The sequence below is a fragment of the Manis pentadactyla genome, chromosome 9 (genome assembly GCF_030020395.1).
Source record: "Manis pentadactyla isolate mManPen7 chromosome 9, mManPen7.hap1, whole genome shotgun sequence".
Taxonomy (NCBI): domain Eukaryota; kingdom Metazoa; phylum Chordata; class Mammalia; order Pholidota; family Manidae; genus Manis; species Manis pentadactyla.
In genome coordinates this window covers 13,209,552-13,235,456 of record NC_080027.1, presented here as the reverse complement: position 1 = coordinate 13,235,456, position 25,905 = coordinate 13,209,552, and the positions used below count along the sequence as shown (strand labels likewise).

At 51.1% G+C, this 25,905-nt stretch overlaps 1 protein-coding gene across 5 annotated transcripts; it reads left to right on the top strand.

The window, feature by feature from the left end:
- The first annotated feature begins 277 nt into the window (after positions 1-277).
- Positions 278-25,631, top strand: CAPN1 (calpain 1). 5 transcript variants are annotated; one of them, XM_057506913.1, is made up of 21 exons: positions 278-408; positions 1,858-2,125; positions 2,285-2,354; positions 2,606-2,724; positions 4,190-4,323; positions 4,414-4,582; positions 5,401-5,484; positions 5,828-5,913; positions 6,226-6,300; positions 6,444-6,604; positions 19,233-19,423; positions 20,873-21,084; positions 21,165-21,204; positions 21,762-21,827; positions 21,912-21,969; positions 22,735-22,799; positions 23,216-23,284; positions 23,445-23,523; positions 24,042-24,158; positions 24,428-24,486; positions 24,879-25,631. In XM_057506913.1, exons 2-21 carry the CDS (start codon positions 1,859-1,861, stop codon positions 24,903-24,905), a joined length of 2,148 nt encoding a protein of 715 aa, XP_057362896.1. In that variant the 5' UTR covers positions 278-408; position 1,858; the 3' UTR covers positions 24,906-25,631. The 5 variants fall into 5 exon arrangements, with proteins under 5 accessions (XP_057362896.1, XP_057362892.1, XP_057362895.1 ...); XM_057506909.1 differs by lacking the exon at positions 278-408 and adding an exon at positions 476-604; XM_057506912.1 differs by lacking the exon at positions 278-408 and adding an exon at positions 814-1,023.
- The last annotated feature ends 274 nt before the right edge of the window (positions 25,632-25,905 follow it).

Genomic DNA, 25,905 nt, shown 5'->3' with positions numbered 1-25,905 from the left:
TGCACTGTTCCCCCAACAAAATGCGGGTGTATGTATCTTGCAAAAGAGCAACAGCTGCTGGGCTGGGCCCACGGTCAGTGAAACGCTCTGAGCAGTCTGTGGCAGTCCCCTTCCCTGTGACATTTTGACTCTCCAACTTACTGCAGCTTCACAGGCAAATCTGCGGGTGCTGGGCGGGCCTGCCGACCTGCTCGCAGCCTCTGCCGCCCCCTCCTGGGAAAGGCGGCACACGGGCGCTCCCGGGTGGGTGGGCCCGGGGCTTGGAGGAGAGGGCAGGGATGCCCACTTCCCCGGCTTCAAGAAACCACAGCATGCAAGAGAAGGATGGGCTCCCACAGTTCATCTCCATCCCCTTCGCTGCGCAGCCTGCAAACCGAGGCCGAGAGGGACGACCGGCACTCACCCAAGGTCACGCAGCGAGCCGGGGCCCGGGGGCGGGCTCCCCGCTCTGCCGGAGCCTGCGCCCGGGGGCGGGGAGCGGGCCCTGCCCAGGAGCCGGGCCGCGGAGCGCGCCCCACGGGGTGGGGCTGTCGTCTGCCGAGCGTCCGGCAGAGGTCCACCCGCCCGCAGCCCGGCCGCTCCGGAGCAGCTGCCGCAGCCCGAGGTAATCTCGGCCCCGCGCTGGGGGCAGGGGAGGGCGGGCGCCAGGGGGACCGGCCCGGGGCTGCAGGGACGGCGCCGCAGCGGCCCGGGCGCCAGGGAATGCCCTCGGGGAGCGCCGCGAGGGGTGGGGCGGCCGGCCCTGCAACTCGAGCAGCTGCCCCTGGTTAAAAATACCCCTGCCCTGCCTCTCCCCTCCTCCCCTCCCCTCGGCGCCCTCCGGTTCCCGCCCCAGCCCTCCCACCCCGACAGGCGCTGGCCCCTCTCCGGGGACAGCTCTGCCTTTGACTAATTTGTCCCCTTGCTGGGTTGGCCCGGGGCTGGCGGAGGGAGGGGCGGGGAGACCCCGTGAGCCGGAGAGATAGTCCGAGAAGGTGCCGGAAGATAAGGGAGCGCAGAGAGGAAGCGGGGTCGGAGCCCGAGGTGCCGGAGGAGGCGGAGGGGCAGGGCGGCGGCGGGGCCGCGGGAGGAGGGCGGGAGAAGCGCTCTTCCTGGTTGGGCCCGGCCTTGCGCTGCCGCCGGGGAAGCCAGCCGCAGGGGCCCTACGACCCCCGAAACACTCCTCCAGGTAAGGAGCTGGATGGCCCGGCTACGATCCCCCGACCCCGGGCCGTCTGAATGCCCGGGACAGGGGCGGGGGCTCGGGACGCCGCACGGGCTTGGCGCCACCCCAGCCTGCGCTCACCACCGTCTCGGGGGCTGGGCCGGGGGAAGGCGGGAGGGGACGGGATGGAGGCCCGGCGGCCCTGAGCACCCAGCCTATCTCAGAGGCCTGAGGAGCGGGACCCCAAATGCCTGGGGTTCTCAGCCCCCATGCCAAGGAAACGGGGCTGGTGCATAGAGGCTTGGCTAGTTTGGGGAGGGGTTTACCTGCAGGCAGACAGGTCAGAGAGGCCTTTCCTGGTGTCTCCCACCTTCCGGGTTCCCTGGGCCATCATCTTCGGGCTCTGCCCTGCCCCACCTGGCTGGCTGACCACAGGACTGCAGGTGCAGAACAGTAAAAGCCCGGGAAGGCAGAGGTGGTAGCAAGCATTGTGTGGGGGAAGGGAGAAGGTGGTCAGCACGCCTGGGGGCTGGAGAACCCCTCTTCTGGATTCTGGGAAATTAGGGAGGTGGCAGAAAGTTCCAGGTTCTGTGAGCTGAACAGTGAGGTGGGGGAAATCCAGGTTTGGGGAGGAAGGGTGAGCAGGGACAGGCAGGGCCCCAGTTCTAGTCCTGAGAAGGTCTGGGTACTGAGCAGGCCTGTCTGCCCCCCAGGATGGCTGAGGAGATCATCACCCCCGTGTACTGCACTGGGGTGTCTGCACAAGTGCAGAAGCAGCGGGCCAAGGAGCTGGGCCTGGGCCGCCATGAAAATGCCATCAAGTACCTGGGCCAGGATTATGAGCAGCTACGGGCTCAGTGCCTGCAGAGTGGGGCCCTCTTCCGTGATGAGGCCTTCCCCCCAGTGCCCCAGAGCCTGGGCTACAAGGATCTAGGCCCCAACTCCTCCAAAACCTATGGCATCAAATGGAAGCGTCCCACGGTGAGAGCGACCACTGAGGGTGGGACTTGGTTTATCTCCATCGTGGGTGATGAGTGGGAATAAGACTCTAGGTCCCTAGTGGGGAGCAGGGTCTGGGGTGGCTGGGTTCCAGTTTCAGGGAGGGTTTGGCCAAGAGACAGGACTCTGGGTCTCTTGCAGGAGCTGCTCTCAAACCCCCAGTTCATCGTGGATGGAGCCACTCGCACAGACATCTGCCAGGGAGCACTGGGTAGGCCCTGGGAGGTTCTGGGGGTTCTTTTCCATAGACATTCCCCACGCATGTTCCTTCTGGCTCTGCCCCACCCCCTCCTTCCTGCAGGCCCAGGCAGGTTCTTGCTATCAGTGCTGGAGCTGGTTTGCCCAGATTCCTGGGTCTTTTCTATAAGTTGAGGGCACCCCACCCAGGGAACCCTGAGTTCTCCCCAGCGTGGGCACTCATGTGTACACTGGGAGGCCTGATGTGGGTCCCTCCCATCTCAGGGGACTGTTGGCTCCTGGCTGCCATTGCCTCCCTCACCCTCAATGACAACCTCCTGCACCGAGTGGTTCCTCATGGGCAAAGTTTCCAGGATGGATATGCCGGTATCTTCCATTTCCAGGTGAGGAGGCCTGCTCCCTCCTGGGGCCGGGGGATGGGGGAGCAGGTGCTGGAGGAGATGAGGACTGATGACCTGTGGCTTTCTGAAGTGAGGGTGCCTCAGGGCCATGCCTGCAGGGCCAGCCCTCCCTCTGGAAAATATTTGACCTCTTGGTGCCATCTCAGGTCTGCCATGTGTGAAACGACTGGGCAGGTATTTCAGCTGGCAACTTTCCTGGGTGGTTGTGCATATTGGGGAGAAAGCGCTTGGAAGAGCAGAAAGATCTCTGCTATATTCTGTAGGACAAATCCTTTTCTTCTCCATGGTCTTAGTTTCCCCATCTGAAAAATAAGGAGTGTTCCTCTGGGAAAACATGTGGCATCTCCACCCAGGGCGGCAGTCTCCCCATCCACCCCAACTCCTCCTGCCGGTTGGCAGCCTCCAGCTGCTGACAGCCCTGCAGAAAAGAAAATTTGGGGATTAAGTCTATTTAAACAAACTTTTATTGATGTTTTTGTGCAGAACTTATTTTTCAAGTCACACTGGTGAATTCTTAGCTGGTGTTGGGAGAGACACCCCCCCAGCAACCCTTGATGAGACCCTCTGAACCTGGTGGCCCCAACCCTGCCCCAGGAACTCCTAGGTGTTGTTTAGTTCTTCCTAGTCAAGGAACCCCTTACCCTAGGCTATCCCTGCCTTGGCGCCCAGGAGATACCCTGCAGGATCCGCTGTGCGATCTACTTTGGCCAAAAGCTGCACCTGCCTTCGCTGGTCCGCAGGGGCGTGGCATCGGTGCCCTTCCCCCCACCACACTCCTCCAATCCGCTCCTCCCCGGCCTGTGATTGGCCTGTTCAACACTTCCCGCAGCCTCCCACTCCTTGGGCCCCCACCCCTTGCCCGTTGTTTTTCACCCCGCCGCAGCATCACACTTGGTCGCTTCTGTCCCCAGTTGCCCGACTCCTCCCAACCTGGGAAACCTGCCCCTCCTGGCATCCGAAGCGAACCTCACGAGTGATTGCGGGGGCGGGGATCCGATCAGATCCGATCCCTACTCATCCTGTAGCTGAAGGGTCTGGATGCCGCATTTTCTTTACACGTGTATCCCCAACGCCACCACACCCGCTCCACGCACACCCTGGCCTAGCATAGGGAGCGGAGAGGTAGCAGCGTGGCCGAAAAGGCGGCTGGTTCCTGGAGAGCCACGACCGAGGGCTTTCCAACCTCTCCACACCTGAGGAGGCACCTTGGTCTGTTCCCAGAATACCGGAAGTGCTGCCCTAAAAGCGATACTTTTGTGATCTTGTTGAGCTTTCCCACAAGGAAAGCATTGCTGTTACCTTTTATGGATAGGGAAACTGAAGCTGAGAGACGCTCCCTGGTCAGCATCGCGTAGCTAGCGTACCTGATCAGGTATCTAGTAAGTGGCAGAGCTCAGGCCGGGGGGATCCCAGAGCAGGTACTCACTGTGCTCCCCTACATCCCCAGCTGTGGCAGTTTGGGGAGTGGGTGGACGTGGTCGTGGATGATCTGCTGCCCATTAAGGACGGGAAGCTGGTGTTCGTGCACTCTGCCCAAGGCAACGAGTTCTGGAGTGCCCTGCTTGAGAAGGCCTATGCCAAGTGAGTAGGGGCCCCGGGGGCAGTTCCAGGCTACCCAGGGGTGCAGGGGCCTCCTTTCCGGACCAGAGTCTGACCTGTCGATACCTGCAGGGTAAATGGCAGCTATGAGGCCCTGTCAGGGGGCAGCACATCAGAGGGCTTTGAGGACTTCACAGGCGGGGTCACCGAATGGTACGAGCTGCGCAAAGCCCCCAGTGACCTCTACCACATCATCCTCAAGGCGCTGGAGCGAGGCTCCCTGCTGGGCTGCTCCATTGATGTGAGTGCACCCAGGAGCCCCAACCAACGACCTGAGTCTCCTCCGTCCAGTGGTTCCCCTGCCCAGCCAGGATTGGCTCCAGACCTGTCCTTCACTGCACACCATCTCTGATCCTTACCCAGCCTCACCCATCACCTCCATGCCTGGCCCCAATTCCTGTCCCCAGGATTTAAGACTTCAGCTTGTTTTCCTGGCTTTCTGCATCCTGTTCTGTCATGTAATCCCATGCCCATCCGCCGTCCAGTTCACCAGCCTCCGACTTCAGCTCTTCCCCATTCCCTGGTCCCCTCAGCCACGGCCTTGTTCATGCCCTTCGCTGTTCTTCTGTCTCTGCAACTTGTCCCCACATCCCCTCATCCTTCATCTCAGGCTCTGCCACCAACATCACTGCCTCTGTAGCTCTAAGCCCGTCCTAACCCTCTTCCCAAGTCCCAGCTGACTAGCCTGTCCTCACCCCTCTTGACCTCACTGTGACCCACTGCATGAGGCCCTCTGAGCACCATGTAGCTCTGGGGGCTATGCCTGGCTGTATGCGTGTGCATGTGCTCATAGTTCTGGCTGGCTCAGGCCAGTTCAGTGTTCATAGCTCATGGTGGCATTGGTAGAGTACCCAAGTGGCCCCCCTTCTAGGGCAGCATCTTTATATGGGGGTGATAGAAGAGAGTGGTCAGTGTCCCTGCCCTGCCACTCCCAATAGTTGTATGTGCCTGGGGGTGTGTCCAAGACCCGTGAGTCAGGGCTCATCTGATTGGCGGTAGGGGTGCTGACTGGGTCCCTGGAACCTGGCCCCTGACCATAGCACGTGTATCTTTCTGCAGATCTCCAGCATTCTGGACATGGAGGCCATCACCTTCAAGAAGCTGGTGAAGGGCCACGCCTACTCTGTGACTGGGGCCAAGCAGGTACTACCCCACGTGGGGGCCTTCCCTGCAGGGTGGTTCCTGCCCCCATGGCTCTCTGACCTATGACCAGGGCTGTGGGAGGGGCCAGCGCTTCCCTTGACCTCTTGTAGCCCCTTATCTGTTTCCGGGGCCTCTTATCCTGAGGTGTTTATCTTATCCTATTCGGATTTACTGTAATTTGTGTTCATAGCTGCCTCCCTTGGCAATAAATTCCTGCAGGACAGGCTGTATTTCCCTTGGTATGGTGCTGGGTGCTGAGCAGGGCTTGGCGAGGGTGAGGTTGCGGGTAGAGGTGTTAAAGCACATGCCAGAAGCAGGTGCTGATGGGAACTCTGGGGAACAGGTGAACTACCAGGGCCAGATGCTGAGCCTGATCCGGATGCGGAACCCCTGGGGCGAGGTGGAGTGGACAGGAGCCTGGAGTGACGGGTGAGGGGCAGTGGACACTGGCCGGGGGGCTGTTCAGTGCCACTGGCATTTCTGCTCGGGGTACTTACAGCCCAGAGTGGGTTCTGGAGCGAGCAGAGGGCCCACGTGGTGTTCTTGGGCCTGGGGGACCGTCCTAACAAAGCTCTGGTCCCTCCTTACGGCCTGAGCTGGCCCTGGTAAGGCAGTCCCTGGGGCTGGGATCTTGGGGCTTGACTGTCTGGAGGCCTCCTACCTGGGCCAGGGGAGAACAGGCCTGGGGCTCTGGCAGGCAGGCAGTGTTGCCAGTCCCTGGCAGGGCCCTTCTCCCCACAGCTCCTCGGAGTGGAACAACGTGGACCCTTATGAGCGTGAGCAGCTCCGGGTCAAGATGGAGGATGGGGAGTTCTGGTGAGTGACCCTTCCTCAGTCCGGCCTCTCCTGGGGCCCGGCTTCCCAGCTCCCAACCCCACTACTTATCCCTAGACCCCAGCATGCTGTTCTCCTCGATCATCTTCACCCACCGCTACTCACCTCTGCACCTCAACCCCCAGGATGTCATTCCGAGACTTCATGCGCGAGTTCACCCGCCTGGAGATCTGCAACCTGACGCCGGACGCGCTCAAGAGCCAGCGCTTCCGCAAGTGGAACACGATGCTGTACGAGGGCACCTGGCGGCGCGGGAGCACCGCCGGTGGCTGCCGGAACTACCCAGGCAAGTGGCCGCCGCGGGGCGCGCAGGGCACGGCCGCCTGGGCCTCTGGGCTGGCTGGTCACCGAGCCTCAGTTTCCTAGCTTGACAGCTAGGAATAGACCTCGAATGTGCCCTAAAGAGCAAAATGTTGAGCGTCTGCATAAATTCGGAAGAGCGTCGCTTGAGTCACCAGTCACCACGCAGGCCTGAGTCCAGCGTGCAGCCGGAGGAGAAGGCCTTGTCATCCAGCCACCTTCTGTCTCTGCTCATTATGAGACCTTCCCTCCTGGCCCTCTGACTTCCTGCCGGCCCTCCTGCCCCCTGCCTTCTCTGTGCGCGGGACTTGGCCCATGGCCTCTCATCCTTGCCTTGCTCACCTACAGCAACCTCCTTCTCCCCTACTGCAGCGCTGCCGCCGGGAGGGCGCCGCCCCACGCCCCCGTCCTCACCCTGCTGGCTGAGCTGTCTGCTGCTGAGCTAGCCCTCCCGAGCACTGCCTTCGGCTCCCACGCGTCTGCTCACCCTACCAGGATGAGGCGTCCTTTTCATCTTATCCCTGCAAACACTCCCAGCTTCCCGGCTCCTGGCCCCCTCTGCTCCTCTCAGCTGGCACTACCATAATCCTAGCTGAGCCCTCCCCACTGACTCCAGAACCATCAGATATGGCTGGAGAGAAATCGTACAACTGGGTCTTTCCCTGTAAGTCACAGCCCTAAACCTCATATGACCACTTTCCAAGGTCCTCAGCAATTTTTACTAGTTAGTAAGTTCCCACCCACCCCTCAGACCTCCCCCTGCTGTTACTCATGTGCGGCCTTGCACTGCATGAAGGACAGCCCGTGTCATGCAGGACCCCTCTCCTGTTGTCCCCCCACCCCACCAATTCCCCAGCCTGTCTGGGCCTGTGCTTTGCTGCCTGGGACAGTGGCAGAACCACCCCTGTGCATGTGGACCACCCCCACCTCTGCTCTGATCCCCTTCTCCCCCTCCTCTGAAAGCCTTTGGCCTTGTCACCATCACCTCCCCCTCCTGGGTCATTAAGGAGAATCCCCTGTCTCAAAGCAAACCTCTCTTGACCCCACCCATTTCACTGCTCCTCTTCGAAGCAGCATTTCTCAGGGATTGCCACACTCCCTCTTTTCCTTCCTCACTCCCAGTTCAACTGTTAACCCATGCCGGTCCAGCCTCCGTCCTCAGCGCGTTGCCGCAACTGCTCTGTTGAAGGTCACCCACAGCGTTGGCTTCCCCAGTTCCGCCACTGCTATGTTCTCGTGTCCTGCAGCCCCCAGGTTCTTGTCACGGCTCACGGTCCTCCGTTCTGAATCATCTTCTCCCTTGTGGGGTCCCATTGTAGTTTTTCCCCAAACAGATAACCACTGTCCCCTGTATCCTTTATTGAGGAGTCTTCCCTGGATGCCTGGCCGCGCCAGCTCCGGCATGAAGTTCACGTATCTGTGTGGGTCTGTTTCTGGGCTTGCCATTCTGTCCCTTGCTCTGTCCGTCTGCACACTGACTTACTTGCAGTCAGTTTCTAAGTTGTGCTTTTGGACAGGGTGAATTCCTTCCTCAAGGATCTCTTAGCTATTCTTGCTCCTTTTTCCATCATGTGAATTTTTGAATCAGCTTTACCAGGTCCAGCGAAAAAACATTCAGATTTTAATCTGGAATTGCATGGATCTGTAGACCAATTTAGGGAGAATGGACATCTTTACTGCTTTTAGTCTTATCTGAGAATGTCATATATAGGGCGATAAAATTTTTTACTTTTCTCAAAAAGGTCTTACACATCTTTTTTTGAGATTTATTCCTAGTTACTCTGTCACCTTGGTGCTATTGTAAATGGCATCTCTTTAAGTTACATCTCCCAAGTAAGAGTTGCTGATACAGTAACATGCAGGTGGCCTTTTACATTTATTTTGTACCAGCAAACTTGTTAAACTGTAATTACACTGATTTACCTTTACATTCATTTTAACTGATGTCTCACTAACAGTATAGCACCTGCAAATGATGATAAATTTGTGTCTTTTGTTCCAGTTCTCATGTGTTCTTGTTTAATCTGGTCAGGACTGTAGGGTGTTGAATAGGAGTGATTTTGTTCTGGGCTTAGCCCTCTTAAAGGAAAAGTTTTCACTATTAAATGTTTATTATAGTAAACACTAAAAACTTCCCTACTCGAGTATTTTTGTAGATGCCTTTTATCAGATGAATGAAGTTTCATGCTGTTAAGTACTTAAAGTTGTATTTATTATTGTAATAATGCTTTCTTTTTTTCTTCTATCTGTTAAAGTGGTAAATTATGTTAATCACCTTTTTAATGTTAAATCAACCTTACATTCCTGAGATAAAAACATCAGTCATGATGTGACATCTTTTATTGCCACAGTTGTACATCCAAGTTCATGAGTGAGATTTGCCTGTAATCCTTTTTGGTACTGACCTTGTTTAGTTTGGGTATCAGTGTAAATCTGTCTTGTAAAGTGAATTAGGAAGGGTTCCTCTCTTCTTCTGTTTTCTGGAAGAGCATAAGGTGGGGATGATGTGTTGCTCAAGTGTTTGCTAGACCTGGTCTGTAAAACTCATCCTTGCTACTTTCTTTGTGTGAAAGTTAATTTTTGATACTGAGTATCTTTCATGGTTGTAGGGTTATTCAGGTCTTCTACTTCTTCAGCCTGTTTTGATGAGCTGTATTTTCTAGGAGTTTATCCTTTGCATCTGTTTTCAAATTATTAGTGTAAAGTTATCCTTAATATATTCTGTGACCTCATCTATAATGATGTCCTCTCTTTTATTCATGATGGTGTTTATCTGGACTCCCTTTTGTCTTTATTAATTCTGTCAACATTAGTCTTTACAAAGAAATGACTTTTGACTTTGGTGATCCTTTGTACAGTGTTTTTTTCATATCCTTAATCTTTGCTGTCCTGTTATCTCATTCCTCTGCTTTCTTTGAATTTATTTTTAGACTTATTTTATGACTTCTTAAATTAGATGCTGATTTCATTAATTTGGGTTATTTTTTTTCTCTGTAAGCACCTATCATGATAAATTTTATTGAGCTACACATAATGTTTTTGATTCACAATGTTCTTAAGAATCATGATATAATTCACATACCATAAAATTTATACTTTTAATGGGTGCAATTCAGTGGTTTTTAGTATATTCACAGTGTTGTACAATCATCACCATTGTCTAATTCCAGAATAGTCTCACTACCCCCTAAAGAAACTCTGTCTCCATTAGTCGTTACTACTTGTCCCTGCCCCCAAACCTCTACTCTAAATTTTCATCTCTATTGATTTGCCTATTCTGGACATTTCATATAAATGAAATCATAAAATATGTGGCCTTTTGTTCATGACTTCTTTCCCTTAGCATTACGTTTTCAGAGTTCATCTATTTTGTAGCATATGTTAGTACTTGGTTTGATTTTTTTGGCTGAATAGTATTCTGTAGTATGTATGGATATACCACATTGTGCTGTTCATTCAGCAGTTAATGGACAGTTAGACTTTCCAGTTTTTGGCTGTTATGAGTTATGCTGCTGTGAATATTCACTTAACGTGTGTTTGTGTTAGCATATGTTCTCTTGGGTCTGTGAGTAGGAGTGAAATTGTGGGTTGTGTGGTAACTCCATGTTTAATTTTTTTAGGAACTGCCAACTTTTCCAAAGTGACAGCATCATTTTATGTTCCCACTAGCAATGTATAAGTGTTCCAATTTCTCCACATCCCCAGCAACACTTGTTATTGTCTATGTTTTTTATGGTATCATTAATCTACAACTACATGAGGAACATTATGTTTACTAGGCTCCCCCTTTCACCAAGTCACCCCCGCAAACCCCATTACAGTCACTGTCCACCAGCTTAGCAGGATACTGTAGAGTCACTACTTGTCTTCTCTGTGTTGCATAGCCCTCCCCGTGCCTCCCCCCACATTATACATGCTAATCGTAATGCCCCCTTTCTTTCCCCCCCACCCCTTATCCCTCCCTTCCCACCCATCCTCCCCAGTCCCTTTCCCTTTGGTAACTGTTAGTCCACTTTTTTTTTAATTTTATTGTTGAGATTTTAAATTGACATAACATTATTACTGTCCAGTGCACAATTTAATGATTTGATATTTGTTTGCATTGCAAAAGGATCATCACAGGAAGTCTAGTTATTGCATGTCACCATAGTTACAAACATATTTTATTCTTGGGATGAGGGCTTTTTTTGTTTGTGTATTTTTTTTTATTTTGGTATCATTAATCTACAATTACATGAAGAACATTATGTTTACTAGGCTCCCCCCCTTCACCAAGTCCCCCCCACATGCCCCTTCACAGTCACTGTCCATCTGCTTAGTAAGATGCTGTAAAATTACTAGTCTTCTCTGTGTTGCACAGCCCTCCCCGTGCCCCACACACTATACATGCTAATCGTAATGCCCTCTTTCTTTTTCCCCGCCCTTATCCCTCCCTTCCCACCATCCTTCCCAGTCCCTTTCCCTTTGGTAACTGTTAGTCCATTCTTGGGTTCTGTGATTCTGCTGCTGTTTTGTTCCTTCAGTTTTCTTTTGTTCTTATACTCCACATATGAGTGAAATTATTTGGTACTTGTCTTTCTCCGCCTGGCTTATTTCACTGAGCATAATACCCTCTAGCTCCATCCATGTTGTTGCAAATGGTAGGATTTGTTTTCTTCTTATGGCTGAGTAATATTCCATTGTGTATATGTACCACATCTTCTTTATCCATTCATCTACTGATGGACACTTAGGTTGCTTCCATTTCTTGGCTATTGTAAATAGTGCTGCGATAAACATAGGGGTGCATCTGTCTTTTTCAAACTGGGCTGCTGCATTCTTAGGTTAAATTCCTAGAAGTGGAATTCCTGGGTCAAACAGTTTTATTGTCTATATTTTTTTATTGCAGCCATCCTAGGCAGCATAAAGTGGTATCTCATTGAAATTTTGATTTGCATTTCCCTAATAGCCAATGATGTTTTTGTATATTTATTGTCCATTTGCATATCTTTTTTGGAATTTCTATTCAAATAGTTTGAGTCCTTTTATTTTATTTTTCTGATTCCTTTTTTTATTAAGGTTTTATTGATAATACACTCTTATGAAGGTTTCACACAAAAAAACAATGTGGTTACTACATTCACCCATATTATCGTGTCCCCCCCATACCCCATTGCAGTCACTGTCCATCAGTGTAGTAAGATGCCACAGAGTCACCATTTGCCTTCTCTGTGCTACACTGCCTTCCCCATGATCCCCCCCCACACCATGTGTACTAATCATAATACCCCTCAGTCCCCATCTCCCTCCCTCCCCCGCCTCCCCCATCCCTCCCTTTGGTAACCACTAGTCCCTTCTTAGAGTCTGTGAGTCTGCTGCTGTTTTGTTCCTTCAGTTTTGCTTTGTTGTTTTACTCCACAAATGAGGGAAATCATTTGGTACTTGTCTTTCTCTGCCTGGCTTATTTCACTGAGCATAATATCCTCCAGCTCTTTGTTGTTGCAAATAGTAGGATTTGTTTCTTTCTTATGGCTGAATAGTATTCCATTGTGTATATGTACCACCTCTTCTTTATCCACTCATCTACTGATGGACACTTAGGTTGCTTCTATATCTTGGCTATTGTAAATAGTGCTGCGATAAACATAGGGGTGCATATGTAATTTGACCCCTTTTAGATGAGGTTGTTTATATTGTTGAGCTATAACTGTTCTTTATATATATGACCCCTTTATGAGATAGATGATTTCCATATATTAACTCCCATTCTGTGGGTTGTCTTCATTTTCTTGATAGGGTCCTTTGAAGCATGGAAATTTTCAATTGTAATGATACCAGTTTTCTTTCTCTTTTGTTGCTCATGCTTTTGGTGTCATATCTGAGAATCCATTGCCAAATCCAAGGTCAGGAAGATTTATTCCTTTGTTTTTTTTCTGAACATGTTATAATTTTAGTTGTTATTTTTAGGTCATTGATCCATTTTGAGATAATTTTTGTATCTGGTGTGAGCTATGTACCTAACTTAATTCTTTTGTGTGGAAATCCAGTTTCCCCACCATCGTCTGTTGAAAAGACTCTTCTTACCTCATTGAGTGGTCTTGCCACCCGTGGCAAAAATAATTGGCCATTGATGTATGGGTTTATTTTTAGACTCAGTTCTATTCTTTTACTCTATGCATCTATTATGACATTTCCACACTGTTTTTGATTATTGTAGCTTTTTAGTAAATTTTGAAACTGGGAAGTGTAAATCTTCCGACTTTGTTCTTTTTCGAAATTGTTTTGGCTTCTGAGCTCCTTACAATTCCATATGAATTTGAGGGTCTGCATTTTCACTACTGTGAAAAAGGCTGTTGGAATTTTTTTGATGACGATTTTTTTTGATGACGATTGCATTTAATCTGCAGATCACTTTGGGTAGTAGTGACATCTTAATAAATGAAGCGTTCTGATCCATGAACATAGGATATCTTTTAATTTTTGTTGTTGTTAAGTCTTTAATTTCTTTCAACATTTTGTAGTTTTCAGTGTATATGTCCCTCAACTTTCCAGCTAAATTTATATGTAGATATTTTATTCTTTTGGATGTTATTGTAAAGGAATTATTTTCTCAATTTCCTTTCTGTGTTCTTCACTGCTAGTGTATAGTAAACACAACTGGTTTTTGTGTTTTGATCTGTAACCTGCAGCAATGCTAAATTTTTTGGTAACTCTACTTTCTTGTGGATTCCTCAAGTTTTTCTATATACAGGATCATGTCACCTGTAAATAGAGATAGTTTTCTTCTTCTTTCTAATTTGAATACCTCTTATTTCTTTTCTTGACTAATGGCTCTCACTAGAACTCCCTGTACAGTCTTGTATAGCAATGGTGTAAATGGGCATCTGGTTGCTTATCTTTTCAGCCTTTGACCACCGAGCATGATATTAGCTGTGGGTTTTCCATAAATACCCTTTATCTTATTGAGGAAGTTCCTCTTTATTCCTAATTTTCTGAGTGTTTTCAACATGAGCGTGTGTTGGGTTTTGTCAGATACCTTTTTTTCATCTATTGAGATGATCATGTGTTTTTTTCCTTTTCTATTAATGTGGTGTATAACATTAATTTTTCTTATATTGAATTATTTTTGCATCCCTGGGATAAATGCTATTTCATGGTGTATGATCCTTATAGACTGTTGGGTTTAGTTTGCTAGAATATTGTTGAGGGTTTTTACATAAATATTCATAAGTGATACTGGCCTGTAATTTTTTTTGGCAAGGTGAGGGTGGATCAGACCATTTTGTTGAGGGGCTGTGGGGGCTTCTTCGAGGGCTGGAAAAATGGTAAGTTCTGGCATCCTTGGTCGGTCAGGATCTTCCCAGCTTCACAGTTGCCAAACACTATAGTTTTCTTTTGTTGTGATTTCTTTGTCTGGCTTTGGTGTCAAGGTAATGCCGGCCTCATAGAATGAGTTAGTTTTATCAAAAAGAAATGATAAATGTAAATGGGAAGCCACATAGAATGGTAATTAAAACACTCTATGTATGTTAGAAAGATCTCAAGTCAGTAACCTATTCTTCCTTCTTAATAAAGTAGTAAAAGGGCAAACTAAACCCAAAGCAAGCAGAAGAAAGGAAATAGTAAAAATTTAAGTCCAAATAAGTGAAGTAGAGAAAAGTGAATTAAACCAACAGCTGGTTCTTTGAAAAGCTCAGCAAAATTGGCAAATTTTTAGCCAAACTGAACAAGAAAAAAGAAGACTGAAATTACTAAAATCAGAAATTAAAGAGAATGTCACTACCAACCCAACAGAAATCAATGGGTTATAAGGGAGTACTCTGAACAATGACATACAAACAAATTAGATAACCTATATGAAATGAATGGACAAATTCCAGTGAAGAAACAAAATTGACTCAAGAAAAATAGAAAATCTGAATAGACCTCTAACAATTAAGAACTTGAATCAACAATCAAACCTCTCAATTGTTTCATTGTCAGTTTCTAACTTCATTTCGTTCTGGTCAGAAAATATGATCTATATGAGATCATAGCTTTTAAATACACAGAAGCTGGTGCTCTATAGCTCAGCATGTGGTGAGTTTTCATGAATGTTCACGTTTTCTAAAAGACTAATACATATGTTGTATACTGTATGCTAAGCACTCCTCTAAATATTTTAAATATAGTAACTTGCTTAACTTTCACACTGACCCTGTGAAATAGGTACTATTATTATACCTATTTTACAGTAAGTAAAGTAAGAAAGAGAGATTAAGCAATTTGCCAAATTCACTACCTAGTAAGTGGCAGAGTTGGTATTTGAACCCAGGGACTGCAGCCCTGGAGGCTGTTCTCTTGACCAGTACACTGTTCTCTGAGTGTTAAGGGGAATGTTCAGTAATTATCCATTATCTCGAACTTACTGTTTTGTCCACATAGTCTGTCACTTACTGAAAGAGGGATCATAAAATCTCACACCATCCTTGTACCTTTGCCATTTTCTCTTTTTATTGCTATCAATTATGCTTTTTAGATATTCTAAGCTATGATATAAGGTGCATTGAGTTTATTTATTTATTTTTAATTTAAAAAATTTTTTAAATTAAGTTATGATTGATATACACTCTTATGAAGACTTCACATGAAAAAACAATGTGGTTATTACATTTACTCATATTATCAAGTCCCCACCCACACCCCAATGCTGTCACTGTCTATCAGTACAGCAAGATGCCACAGATCCAATATATGCCTTCTCTGTGCTACACTGTTCTCCCCGTGACCCCCACACCATGTGTACTAAACATAATACCCCTCAATCCCCTTCTCCCTCCCTCCCCACCCGCCCTCCCCCACCCCTCCCCTTTGGTCACCACTAGTTCATTCTTGGAGTCTCTGAGTCTGCTGCCATTTTGTTCCTTCAGTTTTGCTTCATTGTTATACTCCACAAATGAGGGAAATCATTTGCATTTGTCTTTCTCCACCTGGCTTATTTCACTGAGCATAATGCCCTCCAGCTCCATCCATGTTGTTGCAAATGGTAGGATTTGTTTCTTTCTTATGGCTGAATATTATTCCATTGTGTATATGTACCACATCTTCTTTATCCATTCATCTACTGATGGACACTTAGGTTGCTTCCATATCTTGGCTATTGTAAAAAGGGCTGCAATAAACATAGGGGTGCATATGTCTTTTTGAATCTGAGAAGTTGTATTCTTTGGGTATATTCCAAGGAGTGGGATTCCAGGGTCAAATGGTATTTCTATTGAGGTGCATTGAGTTTAGAATTGTTATAAGTTCCTAGTGAATCAAACCTTTTATTCATTATTTAGTGACCACCATAATCTCTAATAATTCTTTTTACTTTCAAGTCTTCCAGTTGATGTTACTTTAGCTAATTCCATTTTTCTCTTGGTCAACATTTTTTGTGGTATGTCTCTTTGATGTCTGATCTTTCTACAGCTCAATGTTTTAGTTGTTATCTCTTGTAAACAGCATATAGCTGGCTTTTTAATAATTCCATTTGAAAAATTTTGTCCATTAAACTGGAAAGTTTAATCCATTCACACTCACAGTGTTTACTGTATATTTCTATTTATTTCAGCATATTTACCATGCATTTCTGGTTGACCCCTTGGTTCTGCCTTATTTTGGATTTTTTTTTTCTTTTTCCTCTACTAGTTTGTTTCCTCTATGAGCTTGGAAGACATAAGATCTTGTTTACTAAATCCTAAAGTCAGTTGGTCAGTGCCTTTACCCTCTTCTTGACCAATGCAAAGACCTTAGGATATTTAACATAGATCACCACCTGATCCCCTGTATTTAATATGCTGTTTTTAGCTAGTATTTTAATTCTAAACAGTTTTCTTCCTGCCATAAATTAAACATCACCATTGTCATTATTTGCTATAGCCTATGTTTATTTGGATTATCCATGTAAGAGCAGCATTTTTCTCCTCATTCTCACACCTTTCATCTGAGATAATTTTATATCTGCCTGAAAGATATCCTTTTGTATTTCTTTAGTGAGGATCTTTTGGTGATAAACTTTCTCAGTATTTGTGTAAAATGCCTTCATAGTGTGCTCATTCTTGACAATTCTCTGCATGTGGAATTCTGGATTGACATTACTTTTAGTCTCTTAAAGATACTGTTACTCTTTATTCTGCATCTGTTGTTGCCGTTGGAGTCAGGAGTCTATCATGCCTCTGAGATGGTTTGTCTTCTGTTTTGAGATTGTTTTTCTTTGATCATCTACAGTATCACTGTGTGCTGGAGTGGGATTTCTTTTTTATTGTTTTGCTTTGGATTTGTTGGGCTTCCTGGGTCTGAAGATTGATGTCTTTCAACCATTCTAGAAAATTCTTAGCCATGATCTTTTAGAATATCACCTCCTTCCCACACTCTCTGTTTTCTCTTCTTAGAATTCCAATCAAATGTAACTTGGACCTCCTCAATGAATCCTCAGTATCTCCTAACAGCTCTTAAATTTTCCATCTTTAAATCACCCTGTATTGCACCCTGGTCCTTTCTTTAGATCCTTTCTAAAGTCACTAATTTCCTTTTTTGCTGTGTCATCTTTGCTGTTGGTCATTCCTTCCAACAGGTGCTTAATTTCAATTAAAAGTTTTATTTCTAGAAGTTTTCATGGCTCCTTTTCAAATCTGTTCATTCTTGCTTGTGTTTTCAAGCTCTCATTTATTTCTTTAAGTATAGTAAGCCTAGTGTTACAGTCTATGCCTGATCATTTTCATATCTGAAGTCATGGTAAGTCGGTTTTTTTGTCTGTTGCAACTGCTGGTTCTCAGTCATCATAACCTGTTTCCTTGTGAGATTTTTTTTTACTCATTCTAGAGGAAAGTTCATCTGTGGGCATTCTCTGAGCACTTGGATGAAGTTACATTCCTCTAGAGTGTTTCATCCGGTCACCTGGAATACTAGCAACCCAGGTCTTTTTAAAAAATAAATTCTCTCCTTAGGGTTTCCTTGACCTCACAGGCAGCGTAAATTAAAACTGCAAGCTCACATGAAGGCTTGTGGTTATAAATTCTCCGGAAGACTTTTTTTTCCTCTTCCTCTCCACAGGGTGTATTTTTCTTTCACAGTTACACCACTGGCATTCTTCACTGGAGTCCCGGTCTTATTGCAGGAATCTCCTATGGGACTTTATTTCCTGTCCCTGTGGCCAGGGGCTCAGGGTCTCCAGGAGTTGACAGAAATCCTTTCTCATTATTTACTTTATGGGGCTCCTAGTTTTCACTTTTTAAAACAGCTTTATTAAGATATAATAGTAACATACCGTACAGTGCACCCATTTAAAGTGTAAAATTCAGTGTGGTTTTGAGTAAATTGCAGAGCTGTGCATCCATTACCATATCAATTTTAGAACATTTTTATTACCCCAGAAAGCAACTCTGTACCCCACCTTTCATTCCCAAACCCCTCCTCCTCACTCCTAGGTAACCATTAATCCACTTTCTGTCTCTGGATTTGCCCATTCGTATGTTCGTCCGTGTTTGTAGCATGTATCGCTACTCCATTCTTTTGTATTGCTGAGTATATATTCCATTGTTTGGTTCTATCATGTTTTATTTATCCATTCATCAGTTGATGGACAGTTGGGGTGTTCCTACCATTTTACGAGATATAAGATTATAAATGCTATAACGAACATTTATGTGCATGTTTTTATGTAGATGTATGTCGTCATATATCTTGGATATATACCTAGGAGAGTTGCTGCAGAACCATATGGCAATTCTGCATTTAACCTTTGTGGAACTGCTGGACTGTTTTCCAAAGTGGCTGCACCATTTTACATTCCCAGCAGCAGTGTGTGAGGTTCTGATTCTTGCACATCTTTGCTAATACTTGCTATTGTCTACTTTTTTGATTAATGTCAATTTTGTATGTGGGGTGGGGGGGATGCTGTGGTTTATCAGTTTTGCCTATTCTGTCCAGCACTTGGTTGTTTCAGTCAAGGGATTGTTTAGGCAGCTGAATCACCAAACTGCCAGAAAAGCAAGTCCCATCACCTTTGCAGCTCTGTGGTCTACCAGACCCTGCTTTCTCTTGCTCTCTTCTAAGTCATTGTGTGCCCAGCAGCTCCAACCACCTTTTAAAATCCTAGTCCAGCTATGCCCCCTGCACCCCCACCAGGTGCAATCCTGGTTTGCTCTTGGATTCCGTCCCCTCTCCTTAGCACCAACCTGGCTCTTGCTAACCTCAGCCACCTCTCTGGATCCCCTGAGTTCACCGGAGCCCAGATCCTCATCAGACCCCGGCTGCCGCCACCCACCCCCTTCTATGTGTGGGGCTCGTGGTTCCCCCTCTCCCTGGCTCCTGCTTCCCAGTGTCTGCCCAGGGCCTCCCCTTCATGTCTCAGCTCAAATGTCACCTCCTCCAAGGTGCCTTTCCTGTCCAAATCCGAATTATTCTTTGTAACTATTCAGTTAGTTAACCTGACTTGCTTATACTTTGCCTCCCCTTCTGGAATGTGGGCCTATAGGGGAAAGGGACCGTTTGTCACACTGCACACAGTGGACACTTAGTAGTATTCGTTACGTGGAGGAGGGGCAGACCGGGGCCGAGGGGGGAGGGCTTCCTCTGCTTCCTCCTCTGATGTCCACCTTCCCCAAATCCTGCAGCCACCTTCTGGGTGAACCCCCAGTTCAAGATCCGGCTGGAGGAAACGGATGATATGGACGACGGGTATGGGGGTCGCGAGTCAGGCTGCAGCTTCGTGCTCGCCCTCATGCAGAAGCACCGCCGCCGCGAGCGCCGCTTTGGCCGCGACATGGAGACCATCGGCTTCGCGGTCTACGAGGTGAGCGGGTGGGTCCCACGGCGCCGGCCCAGTATACCGGCGAGCTCCGCCAGGGGGCGCCAGAGGACTCCGCCGCCGCTGGGAGCGGCCCCGAACCCCGCGGCCCTAGACAGCCTGCGGGGGCCCTGCCGAAACCCTCTCCCAGGCTTGGAGGGCAGGGCCTAAAATCCATCCCCTGAGGCAGACGGAGGGGTAGGAGGAGGCTTGGCCAGGAGAGGGAAGGTTCTGGCGTTCTTCCCCATCCCTGGGGCTGGAAGGCTCTTGGGCAGGAGGATCTGGCTTCTTTGACACCTGAGAGGCAGCCTCTGGGGAACATACTGGCTCAGCTTCAGAAGGAAGTGGGCAGGTGGGCTGCCTAGACGAGAAGCGAGCTCCCTGTGTGGGAAGTGTATAAGCAGTGCCCAAGACAGAAGCTTCTGGACCTCCGTGGTGGAGATACAGGACAGCCACAGCCTCCATCTGGGCCCAGAGCCCCTGGCAGCAGCCTGGTGTGCACTTCTGATGTCCCTGGGCTGTAGGGCATTGCAGTTGGTCACCCTGGGGGCAGTTGCAGAGGCTCTGATTCAGAGTGGCGGCCCAGGGCATTCCAGGGACGAAGAGGACCCTGCTTGGGCCCCTATCCTGGGCTTGTGGGTGTGAAGGCAGGTCTGGGTCACCGGTGGCCGCAGGCTCAGTGCCCCTGCCCAGCACGCACGGCAGCCCCGCCCTGGGCCAGGCACAAATGACTAACTTCCCCCTCTCTCTGGCAGGTCCCTCCAGAGGTAGGTGTGGCATCTGACTCACCTGGATTCACACCCGGCCCACGGTACCCAGAGGGGAGCAGGACGGAGGCAGCCCACACACAGAGCCAGGAAGTCACCTCTTTCTACTGCTCACAGAGCGCTCCCCACCCTGCCCACTGTAAGGGAGGCAGAGCAAAGACTGCTCTCCCGGGGGTCAGGGCAGGTAGTAAGGGAGGGAGCTGGGTGTGCACCCTGGTGCTCAGAGCCCTGCCTGACAGGCACACGAGGCTCTTCCTGTTACTGTTCCCTGAGTAAATGGCTGGCGAAGACTGCCCGGGGCTGGGTAAGAGCAGGCGGTGGGTGGACAGAGCATGGGGCGTAAGCCCTAAGCCTCAGCATTAGTGTCTGTAAAACCAGCTTAAGAACACTGTCTCAGGGCTGTCACGAGCATTCAGGGAGGAGCCACACGTCAGGTGCCCTGCAGTGTCTGACATGGGGGAGGCTCCGTGTAATACTGAGATGTTGTCTCAGTGGTGTCCTGGTATCTACGTTCACACCCCATGATACCTCCTCACCCCCGCCCAGTGCAGTGGGCAGGGTTGTTACCCCAGTGGAGCTGTTATCCCAGCTGTCCAGCCCCTTGGCTCGGATGGTGCAGCCTGGGGTCTGGTCTCTGGGCATCTCCTGAGGGTGGGCTGCGCGGGCAGCTGCAGCCTCCGGGCTCCTTCCCTCCCGCCAGCTGGTGGGCCAGCCGGCCGTGCACCTGAAGCGGGACTTCTTCCTGGCCAACTCGTCGCGGGCGCGCTCGGAACAGTTCATCAACCTACGGGAGGTCAGCACCCGCATCTGCCTGCCGCCCGGGGAGTATGTGGTGGTGCCCTCCACCTTCGAGCCCAACAAGGAGGGCGACTTTGTGCTGCGCTTCTTCTCGGAGAAGAGCGCCGGGACCGAGTGAGTAGGAGTCCCCCCACCCCCACCCCCAGGCCCCCTGCCCCCCGTGACTGGCCCCTCTTTCTCCCCACTGTCTGCAGGGAGCTGGATGACCAGGTCCAGGCCAACCTCCCTGACGAGGTGCGTGCCCTGCCCCCCACAGCCGCCTTCGTCCTCTGTCAGCCTGGGTGTGTGATGGGGCCTGGGTGTCCTGGCCCCCAGGCTCAGCTGGCAGGGCCGAGGTCCTCCTGGCAGGAGCCATGGCAATAACACTAGTCCATTAGTCCTGCACTAAATAGTTTGCAAGGACTTTGTGCTAATAATGGCGTGGGGTCCCTTGGATGGGGCTCGTGGTGGTCGCCCCATTTCCTCCATAGCAACCCTGTCAGGTGCTCTCACCGTCTCCCCTCTCAGTGGAAAGCTCAAGTGCAGAGAGCTTAAGGGACTTGCCCAGGGTTGTGTAGCAGGGCTCCAGAGCCTCCCCCTTCCTCACCGAGCTGAACTGCACCCCCGTTAGGCCGCAGGAGTCTAGTGTGGGGGTGAGTGGGGACGAGATGCCGACTTTACAGATGAGAAGTGTGAGGCTCAGAGAGGTGAAGTGACATGTAGTGATGAGCGGGCTTGGCCCTCTCTCCAGCTGTGCCCATGCAGGAGCCGGGCTGGGCGCCCCTGACCTGCCCTCTCCCTTCTCTACCCAGCAAGTGCTTTCAGAAGAGGAGATTGATGAGAACTTCAAGACCCTCTTCAGGCAACTGGCAGGGGAGGTAGGCCAGGGCGCGGGGGAGGGTCCTCTGGGGCGCCGGGGGGCTGCCTTTCTGGGGTGGGTGCCATGCTGCCTCTTCCCCCAGGACATGGAGATCAGCGTCAAGGAGCTGCAAACCATCCTCAACAGGATCATCCGCAAACGTGAGTGTCGTAGCGCCTGCCCTCTCCCTGGGGCCTGCCCCCCATTTCCTCCAACCTCTAGAATCTAGGCTTTGGCTTCCACTTGGAGATGAACCTGATCTCTTGGTCTTGGTGGGTGGGGGGGCCCTCCACTGCCTTCCTGAGCCCTGCTCAGCTCTGTTTTCTTCCCAAACTCCTCTCACTGTTTTGCTGCACCCGGTCTCCATGCCTGAGAGCTGTGCTCTGCTGTAGTTGGAAGCTTAGCTGGCTGACAGCACCTTAGTGCCAAGAAACAGGAGCCCCCCTTCCTCCCAGAAGATGTGCCCCGGCTGGCTTGGGAGCAGAGCATGGCTGGCTTCACTCCTGCTATGCACACCCAAAGGCAGCCACCCCCAGCCTGCCCTTTGCCCCTCCCTCTGACCCCTGACCCTCAGCCCAGACTCCTTTCCTATTCTCATCCTTCTGGACCTACAGCAGGCCCAGCCCTGATGGTCCCCCAGTTTCACGTTTCCACTGTGTTTGTTTCTCCTTGTTTTGTGCTCTTTTCATTTTACTCTGGTCTAGGTATGGTGGTGACATGCTGCAGGGACACCAGCTTGACTGCTGAAGTGCTTTAAACTGTTTTTCCTGATGATAAAAACAATCTTACACACCTACTCTGCTATATTTTATACCCTAGGGGACAGGAATGGTGCCTCCTGGGTCTCTGTCCCACCCAGTATTCCCAGCATGGGGCAGGCCCCGGAAGCTTGGTGGTCAAGGTGTTGGAACTGGTTTTTCTTGCAGACAAAGACCTGAGGACCAATGGCTTCAGCCTGGAGTCCTGCCGCAGCATGGTGAACCTCATGGACGTATCCTCTGCCTTCATCTCCCGAGTGGTGCTTTGGGTTAGGGGTTGTAGGCGTGGGAAGGGTGCTCAGTGACCTGTCCAAGGAGCAGTGCAGAGAAAGGGACATCTCTGTGGTGTGTGGGTGAACCAGTTCCTTCCTAGGCATCTTCCGCTGATGGGGAGGGGGAGACTGAGGCACAGGCTTTGTGCCGAGTGGGAGATGGAGAGAGTGACCCTAAGGCCGTCACTCCTTTTGCACCCCTCCCTTGAGCAGAGGGCGAGGAGGGCTGGGCTGCAGGCTGGCTGTGCACGGACTCTGGCCACATCTCCCCTTATTTTGCCCTCTCTGTGGCCATCTCCTCTCCTCCCCACTTGCTCACCTTCTGCCCCTGCCTGGTTTAAGCTGTGGAGTTTTCTTCTTAACCGGTGGCTGCCCAGCGGGACGGCAACGGGAAGCTGGGCCTGGTGGAGTTCAACATCCTGTGGAACCGTATCCGGAATTACCTGGTAGGTGGTCCCTGCAGGCAGCGTCCCCCCTCCTCTGTACTCCAAAGCCCCCGTATCCCAGCAGCTGACCCGCCTTTCAGGCCTCTCCCCGCCACCCCTGGGGCGGGCTGGGAGGGCTGGATGCCCCCGGCCAGCCCTCACCCTCTGCTTCCTACCCCAGTCCATCTTTCGGAAGTTTGACTTGGACAAGTCGGGCAGCATGAGTGCCTATGAAATGCGGATGGCCATCGAGTCTTCAGGTGAGGCCTGAGGGCTGCGGCGCCTCTGGAGCCCCAGACAGACGGCCTGACTGCCAGGGCAGCGGCCCACCCCACTGGCCCTAGACCCTGGCTGATGACGGAGGCAGTGCAGCCGCATCTCCCGCCTTTTCCCCGTGGTTACTGAGCTAGGCTTTATCAGCGGTTCCTTTTGTCCTCGCTGCCTAATGAGGACGTTATCTCTGTTGTGCGGAGAAAAGCGGGGCTCTGAGAGGGAAGGTGACTGGCCCCAGGCCCCCCAGCCAGGGAGGGGCGGGCCTGGCTCCGGAGCCTCCCCTGAGAAAGGTCCAGGGCCATCCTCACAGCCCTTGTCAGGATGAGGGCAGTCAGAAGAATCCGAAACCCACCCCTGGGCCCTTGCTGGCCAGGCCGACTCCCTGGAAAGAGGTCCTGGCCCCGCACAGGGGGTGGTCATGCCCCTGAGCCGCTGGGCTCGGCCACTGCCCTGTCCCCTTGGGCCGGGCTGCAGTCCCCGGCCCTCAGCGCCTCTCCTGGGCCAGGCTTCAAGCTCAACAAGAAGCTGTATGAGCTCATTATCACCCGTTACTCGGAGCCTGACCTGGCTGTGGACTTTGACAACTTCGTGTGCTGCCTCGTGCGGCTGGAGACCATGTTCCGTGAGTGTCGCCATCGGCTCCTCCCTCCCGTTCTGTCCCAAACTCATCCCCCAGGGGCTAGCTGTGCCATGGCGTGTGCCAGAGAGGCAGGCTCTGCATTTGGGCACCTGAAGGCTGGGTGCCAGGAGGTGGGGGCTCTGGAGGGGTCTTGGGCAGCAGGAAAAGCTTGGGGGGGCTGTGGGGGGGGGTTGGGGTAGGTAGCAGAGCTGTTCCTGCATGAACATCCTACTATGTTCTCTGCTCTATGTCATCTTTCCTTGGACACACAGGGTTTTTCAAAACTCTGGACACAGATCTGGATGGAGTCGTGACCTTTGACTTGTTTAAGGTGGGAGCGTCCCTCAGTCGGGGCTGGGCAGGGCGCTTGGGTGCCATGGTGTTGTCTTACCTCCCTGGGGCAGGAGCCTGTGGCCTCAGAACTGGCTCTAAATTCTGGGCCACCTGAGACCTGGAAGGGCTGGGTTGGGGTGTCTGGGTTCTGGGAAGGGAGCTGGAGGGAGGCCCAGGCCCCTGGAGGTGTCTGCAGGCGTCAGCGCCTGGTCTCCCAGGAGGACAGGAGATAAGAAAGTGGCCCCTGCCAGTACCTTCTCCCACCTGCCCTCAAAGGGGGTGCAGAGGTGGCCCTCCTGAGCCGCGGGGCTGGGAGGCTGCCCCTGCTGACCTCTCGGTGTTTCCACTACCCCTGGCTGACCCCGGCCCACTCTCCTCTCCGCCTGGCAGTGGTTACAGCTGACCATGTTTGCGTGAGGTGGGCTCAGGCCCCCCTGCTGCGTTCCTCTCCCTCGTCGTCTGCCAAGCACGTCTTCCTGCCACCCCACACCAGGCCACACCGACTGCAAGTGCCTTCCTGGGAGCAGGAGGCTGCCTCCCATCTCCTGCCGCCTCGTCTCCCAGCTGCCATCGTTCATCTGCTTTGGGCAGAGCCGTGTGGCCCTCCCTGCCTTCACAGGCCACGGGCTCAGATGGCCTCTCCCAGCCCCTCCTGTCCCCAAACCAGGAAGGCAGCTTCTGCTTGTTCCTGCCTCAGAATGGGGCTCCAGTGGGAGCTGACAGCCTGGGCCTTCCAGCATCCTGTGTGTCCTCTCCCCTCACTCCAGAGCCCACCCAGCCGGCCCGCCCACCTGGCCTCACCTGTAGACTAAACCGTAACCACTAACTCTGCACCGGCTGCAGCTGACGTGCAGAGCCCTCTCCCAGCTGGGGCCTCCCCCTGGGGCTGGGACTCCTGTTCCTTCCAGTGCAGATGCCAGTGCCCCCACTCTTGCCCCCAGCCCCGCCCCACCTGCCACCAGGAGCCACCTGGCCTGGGGTGGTCAGGTGTTCCCTCCCTCCTTTTTTATATTGGTGATTTTAAAGGGGACTCTTCAGGGACTGGGTACCAGTTATGGGGGTGCCAGAGGCACCTGGGTGTGGGATAGGAGGGTCTCATGTTTCTATGCAGAGAAACCCCAAATAATAAAGGAAAATGCCCCACATGTGTCTCTGGACTGTGTTTCTGTCCAAACTGGTTGCCCGAAGTCACTGTCAAGCCTTGGCCTGTAGGATAGTCCGGGCCTCTCACCACCACCCCGCCCTCCATCTCCCACACTGCCCCAGATGCACTCCCCTGCTACCCCCTCCTCCTCTGGAGTACTGGGCATCTGGGAGCTTGGGAGGATGGAGCCCTGGCTACCGGGACAGGGCCACGCCGCTGAGGTCCCACGTGGCCCTGCTGGTCCCACATGCCCTCCTCGCAGCCCTGGAGGTC

Bases quoted from the DNA above. Each gene is read 5' to 3' on its own strand.
- CAPN1 (XM_057506913.1), top strand. From the start codon at position 1,859: ATGGCTGAGGAGATCATCACCCCCGTGTACTGCACTGGGGTGTCTGCA. The intron at 4,324-4,413 runs GTGAGTAGGGGC...CGATACCTGCAG, and splicing joins CTTGAGAAGGCCTATGCCAA to GGTAAATGGCAGCTATGAGG. The intron at 24,487-24,878 runs GTGGGAGCGTCC...TCCGCCTGGCAG, and splicing joins TGACCTTTGACTTGTTTAAG to TGGTTACAGCTGACCATGTT.